Here is a 20,166-nt window from a genome sequence, read left to right as displayed (position 1 = left end):
ATTTCCTGCAACATACATCAACAGTAGCGGAATACAGATGAACGCAATACATGATGGCGTTCGAAGGGCTTGTTTTGCAATTTCCAAATCTGAATCTGCTCCCGCAAATTCAACATCGAATACTTTCCCCTCGATGGTAAACTGGTTCAGAGACTCTAAATTGATGGTATTCATGACAGATTCTAATTATCATGAGCCAGCGGTGCCGGAGGCTTGGCATGGTTGAAGTTATTCAGGCTTTTTCGCTCGAATTTCCCGACGTCTGCATCCCTCTCCAACCCATTGATACCCTGCAGCCTCGTAGAATGCAATGATGTAGCTACGGCTTCATAAAATACGGCCATACAGGACAAATAGAGGGTTGAAACAGTACAATGGCCTCGGGCTATAAGTTCGCGACAGCGGCAGAATTTGGGGTGCATCGAAATACGCCGTCAATTACAAACGCATTGCGATGGTTACTCCCATCCCTATGTCCTGATCATGGTTATATTGTGTACACTTGCAGCAACGCATCGTCATTAGATGATAGGCATATATTACAATTGGTACGTACGTCACGCACTAAAAACAAAAGTATGAAAGATGAGTGAAAAACTCTTCGAATTTTCGAGCAATGGCATAGTGATACTTTCAACCTGCAAAGCGAATATTTAACGTACCCTTGTAGTTGAAGTGTACCCCCAATATGAATTTTTCCATTAATGATCCTCGTTTGTCGAAAAAATTAAAGCTCGTTATTAATAAGACATAAAATCTATCGTTTAACGAAAAAAAATATCGTTACGTAACAACGGTATCAAGCCCTCCACTTGGAATTCCTTGACCACATCCCCCTCGAGTGCGTCACGTAATTTATGGAAGCTCTCTGAATGGATTAACGTTCACATAAACTTGATATCATGCAGAAGGTGTGGTGTAGATTCGCGGCAAGGAAATAATGGACAGGTAATTTGTGGCACGTAGCTATTTTCAATGTGCGTACTACGGTCAGTACCTAACGTATTGAGGTAACATAAAATTATTGGTTTGGGTAACGGAAAAACGGTCTATTCAGGCATTAATTTAACATGTTTAACCTACAGTATGTTTCCCTCGTAACGCGGAATTAAACGGCTTACCAAAAATAATCTCAAACTAAATTTTCCAGACACAGTATAAATATAATGCGTGTCATTCTCTCTATATGGATTGTAATAGGTAACCAACCAACACAATATCTCAACCGTAAGTGTCTACTCGTGTTTATAGTGATCGAAAAATACGTTTCACAAGATCGTGTCAAGTCCGGATCCATAATTTCCCAAATTTGTTTTCAGCTCCTTACTTTCCACCAGAATTTCACACATTTCTATACGTATAATGTGGAATTTGCCTTGGTTACAGAACACGTAGGGATGAAGCTTGGCTCATGTTTGTTTGTCACGTGCCTTCCATCCGCTGTTATCCGGAAGCTCAAGGATTTTCCAACGCAGTCTACAAATGGAAACCACCGTCACCAAAGGGTTCGCCACTTTTCCAGGATTCTCAGCTACCAGCAGCGCTGGGGGGAGGACGAAGGGGGTGAAGGGTCAAGGCGAGGCCTGCTAATGAGCGAACATTTACCTCTGGTGCCCCTCTAACTACGCTACCAAATTCAACATTCATGCCAGGCGTACGGAAGGCTCAAGAGGATATTCACATTTCTCTGGTGACTGGAAACACGTTTGAGATCCTTAAATTTATAGTTCCTAGTATCTCCGACTCCAAACGTGGATCAAACAAACCACAAGTTTCGTCGAAAATCGCGATCCTCGGTACTCGATTGGATCCTTGTTCTCCGAGGAGCTACTCTGCGAATATCTAATTCAATACGACTGAAAGATTCAACTTCTTTAAGTTCTTGACGTTGCATTGGAGTTAACCACAATTCGTCAAGTCGCACGCCAAATATAAAATCAATCCTTCCTCTGACGCCATTCTTGCGCACCGTGATATGCTTCGCTTGCAGAGCTTTATATTTGACGGTTTATATGTCTGTATAATGGCGCGGAACAATAGTGCTTGAATTCTTCGATTCTATCTGCATGCTCGTTTGAAAGCGGAAAGATATAACGGGACTCGCTTCATTAAAATTGGGTTTGTCTTTTGTCAGGCTCGATTGTTACAAGTATCGATTGCTCGAACATATTATGCCGCGGTATAATTACTGGAAACGCTGATGAAGGAGTTAATGAGAGAACTAGTTTCGCATCAAATTGTAACAAATTTAAAAAAAGTATAGAAGTAATAAATGATTTCGTAGTAATGTTTGACGTTAAGTTTGTTTGATCAATGCTCGTTGAAAATAAAATGTTGATGCTGACGTCCTGAAGTTGTATGTTCATTGAGTTCAGAAATCAAAACAATCGCCCTGCAGTTACATTTGATATCCATTTTCCTGAGTGCTAAATCCCAGCTATTAGCTAGAGTTTAAAAAGTTTCCTAGTCTCTTTGCATTCTTTAACAGCTTACGTGCGTTCTCTAGTGACATTTTCTCAACCAAACAACGAGGAGTCGTCACCATAGAAGTTAGCTTGTGCAGAGCATAGAAACGAAAAGATCCACTCGAGACGCGAGGCACGATCCTCATCTCGAGCCGGTGCAGTGCACGTGTCCCTCTTCCTTTTCCGCCCTGGATTCTACCTCCAATCCCTTATTAAACCGCGATCCTTCCGCCCCTGAAGCACTGAAGATACCTTTGCTGTTGTTCTCACCCGTCACAAGTGAATTACCTCAATTCCAATAAATCTCAGAACTGCGAGACATCGTCTATGTTCACGCGACATGTACTCTTGATATTGAAAAACGTAACCGTGCAGAAATTAGTGCTTTCTAATTATCACTTGGACATGCCAAGGCGAGTGTCACGATTTCCCTAATTTTTGCTACCCGCGTCTGAACTTCTTTTCAGATCAATCATAGATTATGCCGAGTTAGTCTTTGGCCGCTAGTGAACTGTGACTGATTCTAATTACCTAAGCGAAATTTTCGCCGTCAAAAGACCACTGACGGTGGAAGATTTACTTTGGAACCAGCTTGGATTCATTTTTCTTCTGCAAAAGTGGTATGTATCTCTGCTGAGGGTGGTGGAAAAAAAATGTTGGTTCCATTTTCAGATCCGTGCAAGTACCTACTCGGTAAGCATCATAAACCAAGGAACTCATCAGTAATATAGTTTGCTAATTCCGTACGAATTCTCTGGTGACAGAGATCCCACAGAGGCGAATGGAGAACCACAGGTTCGATTAGGGCGGGACATGAGAAAAGCTAACAATTAATCGAATCTTTTGAGCTAAACATGCCTCCACAAAAGCCGGCTGCAAACCCAGGATTGAAGTTTAATCATCTCCCTTTTATACTAGCAAGCAGTCGCGTCGACCGTATAAATTGTAATCCTCAAAATTACTCATCTCTTCTTCTATCTTCGGTAAGTAACGAATTACATTAACCGAATTCTTTTAAGTACATGCAGCTTTTGAGAGTTCGCTTTCTTGTCAAATAATCGTCAGAATAATTACGGTATGAGCTTGTCTGCAATTGTCATATTGTATTATACTTGTATTTTGTTCGCAGATTATCCAGACGTTGAATGAAAGCATACAGTGTTTTTCTTTGTCGAATGAATTTCTTCGGAAATATGAAGTAGTATTTCATTTGCCAACCGTTGGAGATTACGGATCCTCTACAAAGCATTTCAATTTGGGTTGACAACGCGAAGAAAAATCAAATCCTACAGCAAGTGTGATTTTCGGTGAAACGGAACGTCCACTCAAACCGGTATTCGTCTTTAATAACAGCTGTGAGTGGGTATTCCCGACGGTATTCTCAAGTTAGATGAGACTCCACCCTTATGTGAGTTGCAATCCCTATTATACGTCTTACCAGACCGCTGTATTAAATGCTTGTTAGCGGTAATACCGACTATTCCAGTTATGAAGATTGAATAGTGATATGCGCCTGAAGAGTAAATTTCCAACGATAAATTGAAACTACGATGACTAAAAGATGAAAAAAAAAAAAAAAAAAATCAGCGATTGTGACAAAAATACAAACCAGGAGTTTGCATTTGTCAGCAATCCTGCAGCAGTTACGCCAGTTTTCGATGATAGGGCTTTAAGAGATGAGCTACGAGGAAAAGCTACTCGACTCGTCTCCAGACGAAGCCTCTGCATTCGTCAAAGTTGGCCGAGAGTTTTCTCGGGATATGAATCGCTGAAACTTGGAGTGAAAGTTGCAAGTCTCCCCTCGCACTGCAACCAACTATCAGGGCTGACAACTGGCTTATAGTGTGTCAAGATGTTCTTTACACTCTATGGAACCTCAATCCCGTGGTTCATTTTCAAGTTCCGAGCCAAAGAGCTCTCTGTGACACAGTATTTTACGCGATTTCTGTAGTGAGTATAGTATAGGGTAACTTTACGTTCGCGCACGTGACTTTTTGCCATAAAACTATCTCAACGGCACGCGATACTGTAAAAAGTTAAGTGTTCGGCGGAGCACGCGATGCTGCACCGAGAATGGTGAATTTTTTGCATCATCTGTCTAAGATACGAGAGATCCGCCTAAGTATATGTGCGTTGGGAAAGATCAAGGCACATGAACTTTCTGCAAGTAGCACAGATGCTTTCTGCAATGATGACGGAAGCATGCTTTTCATTCTATATTGCATGCTAGTTTCAATTAGAGTACAGAGAATATAATTAGACTGATATTCGTCCCCCCAAGGAGTACGCTTACAGTCTTAATAAGCCTTTCAGAAAATTTGTTTTTCTCATCTTTACCCAAGTCTACCTTTGTGGGTAATTAGATTATTGAATTCTTTTATTTTCACACAGTATTTAAACCTTATTTACAATTCCACGGAACGTGGCATCCTGCATCACTCATCCGAATTCTTCCAACCAAAGCCAGGAAGATCCCTTTTAAAATCTCTTACTTATGTCGAAATATTCTCTGGCCAAAATTTACGTGCAAGATAAAAAGAAAATCGGAGAACCAGATATGCTACGGCATAAGAAGGCCAAACTACTGTTACAGTGTTTTTCTAGACATTTTAATTTTTTTAATCATTCATGCATCTATGATAAAATTATGAGTACCCTATTCCAACGCAATTGCTCTGTTGTTACAGCTGTACACATGGCGAAAAAAAATATTAAAGAGATAAAACGAGGTTGTAAATTGTGATGGATACTTTGATGCATTCATGTTTGGAAAATGTCCAACTACTATAATTCGACAGAAGCTATTCCCTTGTGTACCACTCGAGTGATGTCACACGATTTCCCGTTACACATCATCTGAAATAATCCAATAATATTCGAAAATCATATGTGATCGAGTGTTATTAAACCAGAAAATTATACAATTGAATATTTAACTGTACATATGGTTAAACATTCGGAAAACATACGGTTAGCCTTTTACGCTGTAGTAATAATGCTCAAAATTACAACCGTCCTCGCCGGAATATTTTGAAGCCTGCAGTGTTGGAACCTTGAAAGACACGAGAGGGTGGAAATTCATGAGGATGCGGATCCTGCCTTATTTCTCGGCGCGCACTGTCGGGGGATGGTAAATATTTTACTACAGCAATACATCCGACTGTCGTCTCTTTTAGAACCAAAGTTTACATTTGCATATACAAGTTTGCGTGGCTATTCACGGTTGGTAGGTATATGTATAAATACATTAGTTTTATACTTTGGAACTGATCATAGTCGAGGTTGACACTGGATTAAAAGACATTGAGATTGTTTAATGTTATGCGAGTGGTAACGGGAACCTAACTTCATCCCATGGATTATGTTGGGAAGTTGCAAAGGATGCAAAACGCAAACGGTTGTCCCGGCTTTTTTGAATCATAACGCTGGGTGAAATTACTATTAAAAATGGCAAAGGTGTTGATTTAGAAATTCGAAAACTGTATGCATGGGTATATTAGGAGCTACTCGGTTACGAGTTTACGACGTAAAATATAACAACGAGAATGCGTACCTCAGGAAGCTCGTCTGGCACTTTTCCCATCCAACTGAGCGACAGGATGTTGCAGTCACACTTAGCGTTGTTATTTTTCTCAAAATGCAAATGCATTTTTGATTCATTTGTTTCGTAATCCCATGTAACTTGTAATTGAGAATTGTCCAATGGTTCAAAGATTTCGCAACATTTTTAACAATTTCTATGTACAGGATTTACGCTTCAATGATACGAGGTGTATACATCATCAGGCATTGGAGTAACTGTTTCACCCTATTGAAAGAATCATCTCCCTAAATGAGAGCTTGTAACGCATCTCGTCGAGTGCCGGGTTCATTGTCAAAGGATCCAAGTTTGCTAAGAACGGTATCACTTACAATAATTCGTTTCTTTAAAGCTCAATGACGTCGTCCGCTTGCCACTGATAAAATGTACTATTTTATTCTCGAATTGTGTAATGAAAATGTTCTTACGATATAAATTAAGGTACGCGCCCTTCGGGAATTGAGAAAGTAAAAAATGTATTTATTCTAATTTGCGGTTGTTTGAAACTAGTAAATATTCTCATGGAAATTTGACAAATCGGGCAATTTCGCGGGTCCTTGTTAAAGCTTGCAAGCTTCGCAAAATCCGCGCTGTCATTTGTTTCGCACTGTGGCCGCCATTTTGCCGCCGCGTATCTCCTCCGCCTCGCTCGCCACTTTTCACTGATATTTCGCAAAGGTCGTGAGCTTTACACGCGGCCGAGTGTCAAACTGAAAGCTCGCTGTAAAGCAAGCTCTCCGGTGATTCTACGGAGTTGCGCCTGTATTGATTGTCGGAACCGCGTTTGGCCGTCTGGCGGACGATATGCGGACTATTATCACTTGTGATACGGCGAATGCTGCTACCTCGATATAAAGGCACCTACTGACAACAAACCTGCGGCATTTCTCAACGCCAGACCTTCCGCTTCGTTGTGACCCTTTGAAATATCTCATACATAAATTTATAATGCCAACGAATTGTTGTGGAAAAGCATACGCAACGAGGGGATACTTCGACGTATCGAAATTAGTGAACTAATATGGAAGTATCGAGCTTCCTTTGGATGAGATAAAAAAAAAAAAAAACACCAAGGAGAACTACCGATTTTGTCACTATTACTCCATCGCAGACAGAATAAAAACGATGTTCGATATTATCTTTTTTAATTATATAAATAGTTTTTTATTATTTGTATTTACTCCCTACCGATCGAATGTTACAAAATAAAAGTTCAATAGATGACACAGAGTTGTTTGTTTTGGTTTGATGTTCATTAAATTTTTTTGCTATTATGGGTTGATTACCCTGCATACCCACAAGTTGGATTCCGATACACTGGGGGAGAGAAAACGGGGACGTTTATTTAAATGAATCCAAATTCATACTCGTATATGATATTGAAAAAAATTCTGAAAACTTTAATTTGAGCAGTCTAACACGATCTGTCGATGAAGCACTTATTTAAAAACAGATCTGAACGCTAGGACGGTTTTCTTTTCTGTAACAAAGCAGAAGATAGTTGAAAATGGAATCTACGCGATTGCTGTTACGTTCTTACTTCATACTATTATGACAAAAAGGTGAAATAAGAGTACAATACAAAGTATCTCAAATACCGGTAAACTAAGCTTTGTTAACGTAAAATATCCAACTATTTACAATTGTTACAAAACACTTTAACGGTATTAGGCATGTAAATGCATTTGTGCTCCACCCTTCTAGCATGCGTTGATCACGAGTTTAAATTCCTCGTCGCTGACAAGTCTAGGAGCCTCTGTCAGTTAGTGAAAATAGCTCATTTGCTACCATTGACATTATTAGGCACTGTCATCAGACAAACTGTTTGGGTCAAAATCCAGATCATCCGGATCATCATCCAAATCAAGATCTTCCAAGTTTTGAAACAGGCTTTCATCCACCTTGACTGCGTCTCCTTTAAAAGTGAAACAAACCATGGAGGTCGATCGAACCGACAAATATAAAATCTAATAAAGCTCATATTGAGAATAGCTTAACTTCACTATAGCAGATAATTTGAAAAATGGTGAATGAGGACTGAAAATACATACCGTCTTCCAAGAACTTCAAATCGGATTGGTCTAATGTTTTATCTGTCATAAAGAGCTCTCTTCCAGTCAACTTTTTTCCTTCTCGTTCCGCAATTTCACGTCGTTTTGTAATTCCCATTTCGTCATCGAACTTCTCTTTCCAGGTTAGAAACGTCTCGACAGTAACTCTTGTTCCCTCAAATCTTTTCTGCAATTTTACAAACATTGAAGTTAATCTGTGGTATTGATATGAAATTCTAGAAATCAGAACAACAGGAGTGAAGCATGGTGAAAGAATTGGAAGTTAGATTTAAGATGTAAGGCACTTATATATAATAAATTCATCATTGTTTTTACTCTTTCAGCTTCTTCTTCCTCTATTAATTTCAAGGCAGCACTTTCTTCCCTATGCATTTTTATTTTGTCCCACTGAACGTTGAGCCACTCTTGCGCAGCACTAACGAGAGTGAAAACCATAACCATGCCTAAATTTTCATTCATTTCCTCGGCTAAGTGTTCTTTGAGTATCTGTTCGTCACCATCCTCAAAGTTTTCTTGATCCTCAATGTCTATAACTAGTGGCTCATCAGGATATTTGGCTGTGTAAGTAAATTCTAGCCGACAAGCTAATCCATTGCTCGTGTCTAGTTCGTATTCTTCAGATTTAATTGGGATTGAAAATTTGTAGAAGGGCTGTTTTGCTATTACTGTAACAAAAAGCATATTTGACTTTACATTTCAAGTATTATTCATACCAAGTGTATTGATGCCATACAGCGATTTCATGCGAGTTACACCAGTCATGTTAGAGTCGATCAGAAAATATTTTTGCAGCTCCGTCATGACTCCTGTTAAATCGTACTACAGTAAGAATAAATAGTTTGCATTATTTACTTATAACGTTTTTTATTACAGGATATATTTTTTTAATTGAAAATCTTCAGCATTCTACGTATGAAGCAATGAAAAAAAGAAATGATTGAATGACAATTATATCACCAGATCTCACCACATCATCAAAGCAGGTTGATAATATGCTGTTTAATCATTATTACAGCCGGCAGAGTTGGAAATTCAACTTCATCAGTGTCAAATTTTATATTTAAGAGATGTATGGTATGCAATACGTTTAATTGTCAATATATGATGACAAAATTTCATCATGTTTACATGCCGTTCCAGCAATTCTTATATACGACAAAGTTGGAGCTATATTACTTTGAAATATTTGAGTACATAGGGATTGTTTGTTATTTTGTGCTCGCTGATTATCGCGCATACAATGATTACTCTGTGATACAATAAATAATAGGTTATGTTGATAATGCTGCAAGAAGCGACGAGTATAGGTTATGTTTTTACCGTGCAGGTCTGAACTTACTTTCCATATCGCCACAGTATATGGAATCGAGTGCCTCGATTTCATTGACCTGCTCGTCTCTATAATCCATTTTTTAATTCCGTCGTCTTCCTCTTATAAATCAACCAGAGCGTTAATACTTTCTTATGAAATCCAGATTTTAACCTAAGTCCATAGTGACAATTACCGGATGATACAGAACAGCACGGACAACTTAGGGAAGACTTTAAGGAGACTCGTCACTCCCGTGTATCAGGCTGTTGCAAAATTCACGCGCCATCTTGCGCTTTTTCAATGTACTAAACCTCGAATGGCGGGGCTTTCAAATTTCTGCCGCTCAAATGGAACTTGTACGATGCGTTGACTGAATATATATTCAAGACTTACAGCCCACATTATTTCTCGTAACAGTTCGGCGCATTCCATGTACCCTGGAATTATACAACGGAAAAGTGAATGTCAGTCAAATAAACGAATGTGTATCGTTTATATTTACCTGAATATATCAAACCTTTTTAGGCGACGGTAGCATCTCTAAGATGAACAATTTATTTTTCCAAATTTTTTTTACAAAGTCAATTTTGAACTGCAAATATTTTGGACAAATTTATAACTACTTCATTTTCAGTTTCAATCCTTTCAAGAATGTTTCAATGAAGAATCTTTTCGATTTTGTGGGCAGTTTTAAAATTGTGAATTAAAAAAATTCAATGTTTCAAATTTTCAAGATATCCGAAAAACTAAAACATTTTTCTCTTTGACAGAAGCACGTTGAAGATATGTAAAAGGCTGATCCTATTTTCTGAGTTTTTCCCAAGATTTGGTGACGGTAATTTGGTTTTAACTAAGAAACATTACGTAGGTGCTTGAATAAATATAAAAGTGAATGATGAAAATGAATTTCTGTGCTACCTTCCTCAACAACTTGACTACTTTCTAGTTTTTAAGAGCACTAATGCTTAGATTCGACTTTTAAGCATTAGTGCTTACAATGACTACACAAGATTCTCGTTTTGAGAGGAGATAGCAGGAGATAGCATTGGGGACTTCTTGATTCTTGTGCGGCACTTTACACTCGTCAAGAAATCCCTATTTTATGCGCACTTGTCACGAAAATAATGTGCACCTGCCACGGAAATAACTATCATCATGAAGTCCGTCGCAAATTAACTGGAATAAAGAATAAAAGTCTTGTAAATTTATTTCAAATTTTGATAAGGCGTTAACATTGTCCTTCAGTAATACAACTTTTTGGAAATGGGCCACAAAATAGGTAAAAAAAAATCTATTTCACCTTCTGCTTAGTATTCAGAATTACATAAATCACATTACCGAAAAATCGACGATTGTTTTTCAATGATTGATTTTCAAGGGGAATAATCCGTTGGCTTTCAAATCATTAAATTCTGGTTCTAACGCAACGTTATCCGAAAACTCAATTTTTATCCTGTCAGCTGTACGTACTATATACCTACCTGTATGAAGACGATTCGAAATCGCGGTTGACATGAAACTGTAATGGGCACGAAATAATGCTTTCACTCAAACTGTTATATCGCCACTTTGCCAAAATACGTAGTTATAATCTGCTATTCCGCATCAGAGGAAGTTGAAGCGAGTATAGTTACACTTTGCAGTGTTGCACATTTAAAAGTATCAATTCCAACATTCCACAAACCTGAGGATCGACTTTCTACGAATGATAATTTCACACTCAAGAGTGTTTTCTTTTACGTTGGAAATAGATTATTGTTATCAATTTGAATTACTTTTTCCCTTTGATATTAATTCTTTTTCTGGCCGTCCATTCTCTGCATAGCGAATTGGGGTGAAAATTTTTTTGCTTGGAAAGTAAAGCTAACCCTTTCCATTTTTTTAAATAATAATTAAAACAATTTTTATTGCTACTAGAATCGATTCCCTGATGTACTACATCGACGTAATTTTGCGAGTGGAATTGATTGCGCAGTCAAGACTCGCTACGAACAGCATTTGGAAGTAACGGCCAAAAACATGAAATTTGCACCAGGTTGATACACAGATGGGAAACGTTAATAACAAATCACAGCGAGACAGTTTAGATACAGTTCAGTTTCAGTATATTTATGATGCTTTAATCGTAGTACAAGTGTTTGGATGTTGGTGTATAATACATAAACGACTTGCTGAGTAATAACTCTATTCATGAAAAAAACTATAAATAATGATGAAACACCACATAACTAAGCCGACTATTATCTTAGATTGAAGCAGTACCTAGAATACATATGACCTTAAGCAGCATATGCTAAGTAGTAAGTGAGGTAGTGATTGATAAACTTTGTGCATATGTACTGGGTTTGTACAGGTTGAATGCACCTCCGCAGAATACGATATGTATAACATTGTATTGCTACATGAAACCCGAATGCAGATAGATAAAATAAAAACAATTTCCTAACTGTTTTCTCCGTATTTCCAGAACGGTGCGGCCGTCGCTATTTTCACGTCTGTTCTGCGTTGCTCAGAGTCAGCTTCATCAAGAAAGAGTCGAAGAAATCAATTCTCAAACGAGTGATTTTTATTTGAATGAAATAGTAGAGCCAATCAGAGTGGGTTATTGGTGTGAATTTTGACGTTTTCAAAAATGCTGGAATCAATTTTCTGATTCACTCTATTAACGTAACGTGGTAGGCGAAATCGATTGCACGTAGTTCTGATACGCTGCAAGCGACGAATCAAAAGTTACAGCCTGAAAACGAAAAATCCTTCTCGAAATATCTCTGCTTCTGGTCTTTCATACGTGATTTCTCTGCTGTTGACCCTACGCTCTTTCTGCTGTGTTTTCTGAGTTCCTAAAAGTTCTATCAGTACAGTGAGAGTCGTACGAGTCGATTGACATACGAAAACTTGTTCAGGCAGAAGGAAAGTAACCTCTTTGGATTTTTGGTGCATCGTTCGACAAAACGAAAAAGTGCTGAATAGTATTCTTTGATGAACAGTTCCGAAGTTATTTTGTAGAAGAAGACCATGAAACGCGATTTCAATACGCTGCGAGCAACGCATCAGGAGTGAGAGCCAGAAAACTAGAAATTTTCATCGTCATTTCTCTCCTGTTGGTCCGACGCTCTGTTTCATGTGTTTTCTGAGTTCATGGTGGTCGAATTACCCTAGAAAGGGTCATACTAATCGATTCGGAGACGCAAAATTTTCGGCTCCGAAAATCAAGAAAAAACTAAGGCTAACCCCTTTGGATTTTTGTCGAAAATTTCGACGATTTCTAAAAATGCTGCAAATCATTTCTTGGGGCACTATTTTGACGTAATTTTTCGAGAGAAATCGATTGAGCGCAGTCCCAATACGCTGCGAGCAGCGCCTCAAAAGTTACAGCCGAAAAACTGCAGATTTTCATCGTCATTTCTCTGCCGTTGGTCCCACGCTCTTTTTCATGTGTTTTCTCAGTTCCTGGTGGTCGAATTACCCTAGAAAGGGTCATACTAATCGATTCGAAGACGGAAAATTTTCGGCTCCGAAAATCAAGAAAAAACTAAGGCTAACCCCTTTGGATTTTTGTCGAAAATTTCGACGATTTCTGAAAATGCTGCAAATCATTTCTTGGGGCACTATTTCGACGTAATTTTTCGAGAGAAATCGATTGAGCGCAGTCCCAATACGCTGCGAGCAGCGCCTCGAAAGTTACAGCCGAAAAACTGCAGATTTTCATCGTCATTTCTCTGCCGTTGGTCCGACGCTCTTTTTCATGTGTTTTCTGAGTTCCTGGTGGTCGAATTACCCTAGAAAGGGCCGTACTAATCGATTCGGAGACGCAAAATTATCGGCTCCGAAAATCAAGAAAAAACTAAGGCTAACCCCTTTGGATTTTTGTCGAAAATTTCGACGATTTCTAAAAATGCTGCAAATCATTTCTTAGGGCACTATTTCGACGTAATTTTTCGAGAGAAATCGATTGAGCGCAGTCCCAATACGCTGCGAGCAGCGCATCAAAAGTTACAGCCGAAAAACTGCAGATTTTTATCGTCATTTCTCTGCCGTTGGTCCGACGCCCTTTTTCATGTGTTTTCTGAGTTCCTGGTGGTCGAATTACCCTAGAAAGGGCCATACTAATCGATTCGGCGACGCAAAATTTTCAGCTCCGAAAATCAAGAAAAAACTAAGGCTAACCCCTTTGGATTTTTGTCGAAAATTCCGACGATTTCTAAAAATGCTGCAAATCATTTCTTAGGGCACTATTTCGACGTAATTTTTCGAGAGAAATCGATTGAGCGCAGTCCCAATACGCTGCGAGCAGCGCATCAAAAGTTACAGCCGAAAAACTGCAGATTTTTATCGTCATTTCTCTGCCGTTGGTCCGAAGCTCTTTTTCATGTGTTTTCTGAGTTCCTGGTGGTCGAATTACCCTAGAAAGGGTCATACTAATCGATTCGGAGACGCAAAATTTTCGGCTCCGAAAATCAAGAAAGAACTAAGGCTAACCCCTTTGGATTTTTGTCGAAAATTTCGACGATTTCTAAAAATGCTGCAAATTATTTCTTAGGGCACTATTTCGACGTAATTTTTCGAGAGAAATCGATTGAGCGCAGTCCCAATACGCTGCGAGCAGCGCCTCAAAAGTTACAGCCGAAAAACTGCAGATTTTCATCGTCATTTCTTTGCCGTTGGTCCCACGCTCTTTTTCATGTGTTTTCTGAGTTCCTGGTGGTCGAATTACCCTAGAAAGGGTCATACTAATCGATTCGGAGACGCAAAATTTTCGGCTCCGAAAATCAAGAAAAAACTAAGGCTAACCCCTTTGGATTTTTGTCGAAAATTTCGACGATTTCTAAAAATACTGCGAATCATTTCTTACGGCATTATTTCGACGTAATTTTTCGAGAGAAATCGACTGAGTGCAGTCCCAATACGCTGCGAGCAGCGCATCAAAAGTTACAGCCGAAAAACTGCAGATTTTCATCGTCATTTCTCTGCCGTTGGTCCCACGCTTTTTTTCATGTGTTTTCTGAGTTCCTGGTGGTCGAATTACCCTAGAAAGGGTCATACTAATCGATTCGGAGACGCAAAATTTTCGGCTCCGAAAATCAAGAAAAAACTAAGGCTAACCCCTTTGGATTTTTGTCGAAAATTTCGACGATTTCTAAAAATGCTGCGAATCATTTCTTAGGGCACTATTTCGACGTAATTTTTCGAGAGAAATCGATTCAGCGCAGTCCCAATACGCTGCGAGCAGCGCATCAAAAGTTACAGCCGAAAAACTGCAGATTTTCATCGTCATTTCTCTGCCGTTGGTCCCACGCTCTTTTTCATGTGTTTTCTGAGTTTCTGGTGGTCGAATTACCCTAGAAAGGGTCATACTAATCGATTCGGAGACGCAAAATTTTCGGCTCCGAAAATCAAGAAAAAACTAAGGCTAACCCCTTTGGATTTTTGTCGAAAATTTCGACGATTTCTAAAAATGCTGCAAATCATTTCTTAGGGCACTATTTCGACGTAATTTTTCGAGGGAAATCGATTGAGCGCAGTCCCAATACGCTGCGAGCAGCGCCTCAAAAGTTACAGCCGAAAAACTGCAGATTTTCATCGTCATTTCTCTGCCGTTGGTCCCACGCTCTTTTTCATGTGTTTTCTGAGTTCCTGGTGGTCGAATTACCCTAGAAAGGGTCATACTAATCGATTCGGAGACGCAAAATTTTCGGCTCCGAAAATCAAGAAAAAACTAAGGCTAACCCCTTTGGATTTTTGTCGTAAATTTCAACGATTTATAAAAATGCTGCAAATAATTTCTTGGGGCACTATTTCGACGTAATTTTTTGAGAGAAATCGATTGAGCGCAGTCCCAATACGCTGCGAGCAGCGCATCAAAAGTTACAGCCGAAAAACTGCAGATTTTTATCGTCATTTCTCTGCCGTTGGTCCGACGCTCTTTTTCATGTGTTTCCTGAGTTCCTGGTGGTCGAATTACCCTAGAAAGTGTCATACTAATCGATTCGGAGACGCAAAATTTTCGGCTCCGAAAATCAAGAAAAAACTAAGGCTAACCCCTTTGGATTTTTGTCGAAAATTTTGACGATTTCTAAAAATGCTACAAATCATTTCTTAGGGCACTATTTCGACGTAATTTTCCGAGAGAAATCGATCAAGCGCAGTCCCAATACGCTGCGAGCAGCGCATCAAAAGTTACAGCCGAAAAACTGCGGATTTTTATCGTCGTTTCTCTGCCGTTGGTCCGACGCTCTTTTTCATGTGTTATCTGAGTTCCTGGTGGTCGAATTACCCTAGAAAGTGTCATACTAATCGATTCGGAGACGCAAAATTTTCGGCTCCGAAAATCAAGAAAAAACTAAGGCTAACCCCTTTGGATTTTTGTCGAAAATTTTGACGATTTCTAAAAATGCTACAAATCATTTCTTAGGGCACTATTTCGACGTAATTTTCCGAGAGAAATCGATCAAGCGCAGTCCCAATACGCTGCGAGCAGCGCATCAAAAGTTACAGCCGAAAAACTGCGGATTTTTATCGTCGTTTCTCTGCCGTTGGTCCGACGCTCTTTTTCATGTGTTATCTGAGTTCCTGGTGGTCGAATTACCCTAGAAAGGGTCATACTGATCGATTCGGAGACGCAAAATTTTCGGCTCCGAAAATCAAGAAAAAACTAAGGCTAACCCCTTTGGATTTTTGTCGAAAATTTCGACGATTTCTAAAAATGCTGCATTTCATTTCTTAGGGCACTATTTCGACGTAATTTTTCGAGAGAAATCGATTGAGCGCAGTCCCAATACGTTGCGAGCAGCGCATCAAAAGTTACAGCCGGAAAACCGCAGATTTTTATCGTCATTTCTCGGCCGTTGGTCCGACGCCCTTTTTCATGTGTTTTCTGAGTTCCTGGTGGTCGAATTACCCTAGAAAGGGCCATACTAATCGATTCGGCGACGCAAAGTTTTCAGCTCCGAAAATAAAGAAAAAACTAAGGCTAACCCCTTTGGATTTTTGTCGAAAATTTTGACGATTTCTAAAAATGCTACAAATCATTTCTTAGGGCACTATTTCGACGTAATTTTCTGAGAGAAATCGATCAAGCGCAGTCCCAATACGCTGCGAGCAGCGCATCAAAAGTTACAGCCGAAAAACTGCGGATTTTTATCGTCATTTCTCTGCCGTTGGTCCGACGCTCTTTTTCATGTGTTTTCTGAGTTCCTGGTGGTCGAATTACCCTAGAAAGGGTCATACTAATCGATTCGGAGACGCAAAATTTTCGGCTCCGAAAATCAAGAAAAAACTAAGGCTAACCCCTTTGGATTTTTGTCGAAAATTCCGACGATTTCTAAAAATGCTGCAAATCATTTCTTAGGGCACTATTTCGACGTAATTTTTCGAGAGAAATCGATTGAGCGCAGTCCCAATACGTTGCGAGCAGCGCATCAAAAGTTACAGCCGAAAAACTGCAGATTTTTATCGTCATTTCTCTGCCGTTGGTCCGACGCCCTTTTTCATGTGTTTTCTGAGTTCCTGGTGGTCGAATTACCCTATAAAGGGCCATACTAATCGATTCGGCGACGCAAAATTTTCGGCTCCGAAAATCAAGAAAAAACTAAGGCTAACCCCTTTGGATTTTTGTCGAAAATTCCGACGATTTCTAAAAATGCTGCAAATCATTTCTTAGGGCACTATTTCGACGTAATTTTTCGAGAGAAATCGATTGAGCGCAGTCCCAATACGCTGCGAGCAGCGCATCAAAAGTTACAGCCGAAAAACTGCAGATTTTTATCGTCATTTCTCTGCCGTTGGTCCGACGCCCTTTTTCATGTGTTTTCTGAGTTCCTGGTGGTCGAATTACCCTAGAAAGGGCCATACTAATCGATTCGGCGACGCAAAATTTTCGGCTCCGAAAATAAAGAAAAAACTAAGGCTAACCCCTTTGGATTTTTGTCGAAAATTTTGACGATTTCTAAAAATGCTACAAATCATTTCTTAGGGCACTATTTCGAGGTAATTTTCCGAGAGAAATCGATCAAGCGCAGTCCCAATACGCTGCGAGCAGCGCATCAAAAGTTACAGCCGAAAAACTGCGGATTTTTATCGTCATTTCTCTGCCGTTGGTCCGACGCTGCCTTCATGTGTTTTCTGAGTTCCTGGTGGTCGAATTACCCTAGAAAGGGTCATACTAATCGATTCGGAGACGCAAAATTTTCGGCTCCGAAAATCAAGAAAAAACTAAGGCTAACCCCTTTGGATTTTTGTCGAAAATTCCGACGATTTCTAAAAATGCTGCAAATCATTTCTTAGGGCACTATTTCGACGTAATTTTTCGACAGAAATCGATTGAGCGCAGTCCCAATACGCTGCGAGCAGCGCATCAAAAGTTACAGCCGAAAAACTGCAGATTTTTATCGTCATTTCTCTGCCGTTGGTCCGAAGCTCTTTTTCATGTGTTTTCTGAGTTCCTGGTGGTCGAATTACCCTAGAAAGGGTCATACTAATCGATTCGGAGACGCAAAATTTTCGGCTCCGAAAATCAAGAAAAAACTAAGGCTAACCCCTTTGGATTTTTGTCGAAAATTTCGACGATTTCTAAAAATGCTGCAAATTATTTCTTAGGGCACTATTTCGACGTAATTTTTCGAGAGAAATCGATTGAGCGCAGTCCCAATACGCTGCGAGCAGCGCCTCAAAAGTTACAGCCGAAAAACTGCAGATTTTCATCGTCATTTCTTTGCCGTTGGTCCCACGCTCTTTTTCATGTGTTTTCTGAGTTCCTGGTGGTCGAATTACCCTAGAAAGGGTCATACTAATCGATTCGGAGACGCAAAATTTTCGGCTCCGACAATCAAGAAAAAACTAAGGCTAACCCCTTTGGATTTTTGTCGAAAATTTCGACGATTTCTAAAAATGCTGCGAATCATTTCTTAGGGCACTATTTCGACGTAATTTTTCGAGAGAAATCGATTCAGCGCAGTCCCAATACGCTGCGAGCAGCGCATCAAAAGTTACAGCCGAAAAACTGCGGATTTTTATCGTCGTTTCTCTGCCGTTGGTCCGACGCTCTTTTTCATGTGTTTTCTGAGTTCCTGGTGGTCGAATTACCCTAGAAAGGGTCATACTAATCGATTCGGAGACGCAAAATTTTCGGCTCCGAAAATCAAGAAAAAACTAAGGCTAACCCCTTTGGATTTTTGTCGAAAATTTCGACGATTTCGAAAAATGCTGCAAATCATTTCTTAGGGCACTATTTCGACGTAATTTTTCGAGAGAAATCGATTAAGCGCAGTCCCAATACGCTGCGAGCAGCGCATCAAAAGTTACAGCCGAAAAACTGCAGATTTTTATCGTCATTTCTCTGCCGTTGGTCCGACGCTCTTTTTCATGTGTTTTCTGAGTTCCTGGTGGTTGAATTACCCTAGAAAGGGTCATACTAATCGATTCGGAGACGCAAAATTTTCGGCTCCGAAAATCCAGAAAAAACTAAGGCTAACCCCTTTGGATTTTTGTCGAAAATTTTGACGATTTCTAAAAATGCTGCAAATTATTTCTTAGGGCACTATTTCGACGTAATTTTTCGAGAGAAATCGATTGAGCGCAGTCCCAATACGCTGCGAGCAGCGCCTCAAAAGATACAGCCGAAAAACTGCAGATTTTCATCGTCATTTCTCTGCCGTTGGTCCCACGCTCTTTTTCATGTGTTTTCTGAGTTTCTGGTGGTCGAATTACCCTAGAAAGGGTCATACTAATCGATTCGGAGACGCAAAATTTTCGGCTCCGAAAATCAAGAAAAAACTAAGGCTAACCCCTTTGGATTTTTGTCGAAAATTTCGACGATTTCTAAAAATGCTGCAAATCATTTCTTAGGGCACTATTTCGACGTAATTTTTCGAGAGAAATCGATTGAGCGCAGTCCCAATACGCTGCGAGCAGCGCATCAAAAGTTACAGCCGAAAAACTGCAGATTTTTATCGTCATTTCTCTGCCGTTGGTCCGACGCTCTTTTTCATGTGTTTTCTGAGTTCCTGGTGGTTGAATTACCCTAGAAAGGGTCATACTAATCGATTCGGAGACGCAAAATTTTCGGCTCCGAAAATCAAGAAAAAACTAAGGCTAACCCCTTTGGATTTTTGTCGAAAATTTTGACGATTTCTAAAAATGCTGCAAATTATTTCTTAGGGCACTATTTCGACGTAATTTTTCGAGAGAAATCGATTGAGCGCAGTCCCAATACGCTGCGAGCAGCGCCTCAAAAGTTACAGCCGAAAAACTGCAGATTTTCATCGTCATTTCTCTGCCGTTGGTCCCACGCTCTTTTTCATGTGTTTTCTGAGTTTCTGGTGGTCGAATTACCCTAGAAAGGGTCATACTAATCGATTCGGAGACGCAAAATTTTCGACTCCGAAAATCAAGAAAAAACTAAGGCTAACCCCTTTGGATTTTTGTCGAAAATTTCGACGATTTCTAAAAATGCTGCAAATCATTTCTTAGGGCACTATTTCGACGTAATTTTTCGAGAGAAATCGATTGAGCGCAGTCCCAATACGCTGCGAGCAGCGCATCAAAAGTTACAGCCGAAAAACTGCAGATTTTTATCGTCATTTCTCTGCCGTTGGTCCGACGCTCTTTTTCATGTGTTTTCTGAGTTCCTGGTGGTTGAATGACCCTAGAAAGGGTCATACTAATCGATTCGGAGACGCAAAATTTTCGGCTCCGAAAATCAAGAAAAAATTAAGGCTAACCCCTTTGGATTTTTGTCGA

General features: G+C 39.7%; 2 protein-coding genes across 7 annotated transcripts in view; both read right to left on the bottom strand.

Moving 5' to 3' along the window:
- Window positions 1-6,764, bottom strand: part of LOC124406647 (tubby-related protein 4) — a 44,364-nt gene extending 37,600 nt beyond the window's left edge. For 4 of the 5 annotated variants that reach the window (XR_006929252.1, XM_046882130.1, XM_046882129.1 and 1 more), the window contains exon 1: window positions 6,019-6,763. Coding sequence is in view for 4 of the 5 variants with exons in the window: in XM_046882130.1 (XP_046738086.1) it covers window positions 6,019-6,114 (96 nt within the window). In the remaining variant the exon portion in view is untranslated. Of the gene's footprint in view, window positions 1-6,018 lie in introns of all 5 variants that reach the window. The other variant, XM_046882131.1, reaches the window with a different exon arrangement.
- A 447-nt stretch (window positions 6,765-7,211) lies between these two features.
- LOC124407060 (RWD domain-containing protein 1) lies at window positions 7,212-9,646 on the bottom strand. Of its 2 annotated transcripts, XR_006929279.1 has the most exons (5): window positions 9,457-9,646; window positions 8,433-8,782; window positions 8,097-8,283; window positions 7,687-7,960; window positions 7,212-7,362 (listed from the first exon to the last, which is right to left on the bottom strand). XR_006929279.1 is itself a non-coding variant. In XM_046882869.1 (4 exons), the coding sequence occupies exons 1-4, from the start codon at window positions 9,524-9,526 to the stop codon at window positions 7,845-7,847; spliced, it is 723 nt and encodes a 240-aa protein (XP_046738825.1). In that variant the 5' UTR covers window positions 9,527-9,646; the 3' UTR covers window positions 7,420-7,844. The 2 variants fall into 2 exon arrangements, 1 of the variants encoding a protein (XP_046738825.1); XM_046882869.1 differs by lacking the exon at window positions 7,212-7,362 and having other exon boundaries at window positions 7,420-7,960.
- Window positions 9,647-20,166: the final 10,520 nt, after the last annotated feature.

Source organism: Diprion similis, chromosome 6 (genome assembly GCF_021155765.1).
Source record: "Diprion similis isolate iyDipSimi1 chromosome 6, iyDipSimi1.1, whole genome shotgun sequence".
Lineage (NCBI taxonomy): Eukaryota > Metazoa > Arthropoda > Insecta > Hymenoptera > Diprionidae > Diprion > Diprion similis.
This window is presented reverse-complemented; position numbering and strand designations above follow the sequence as displayed.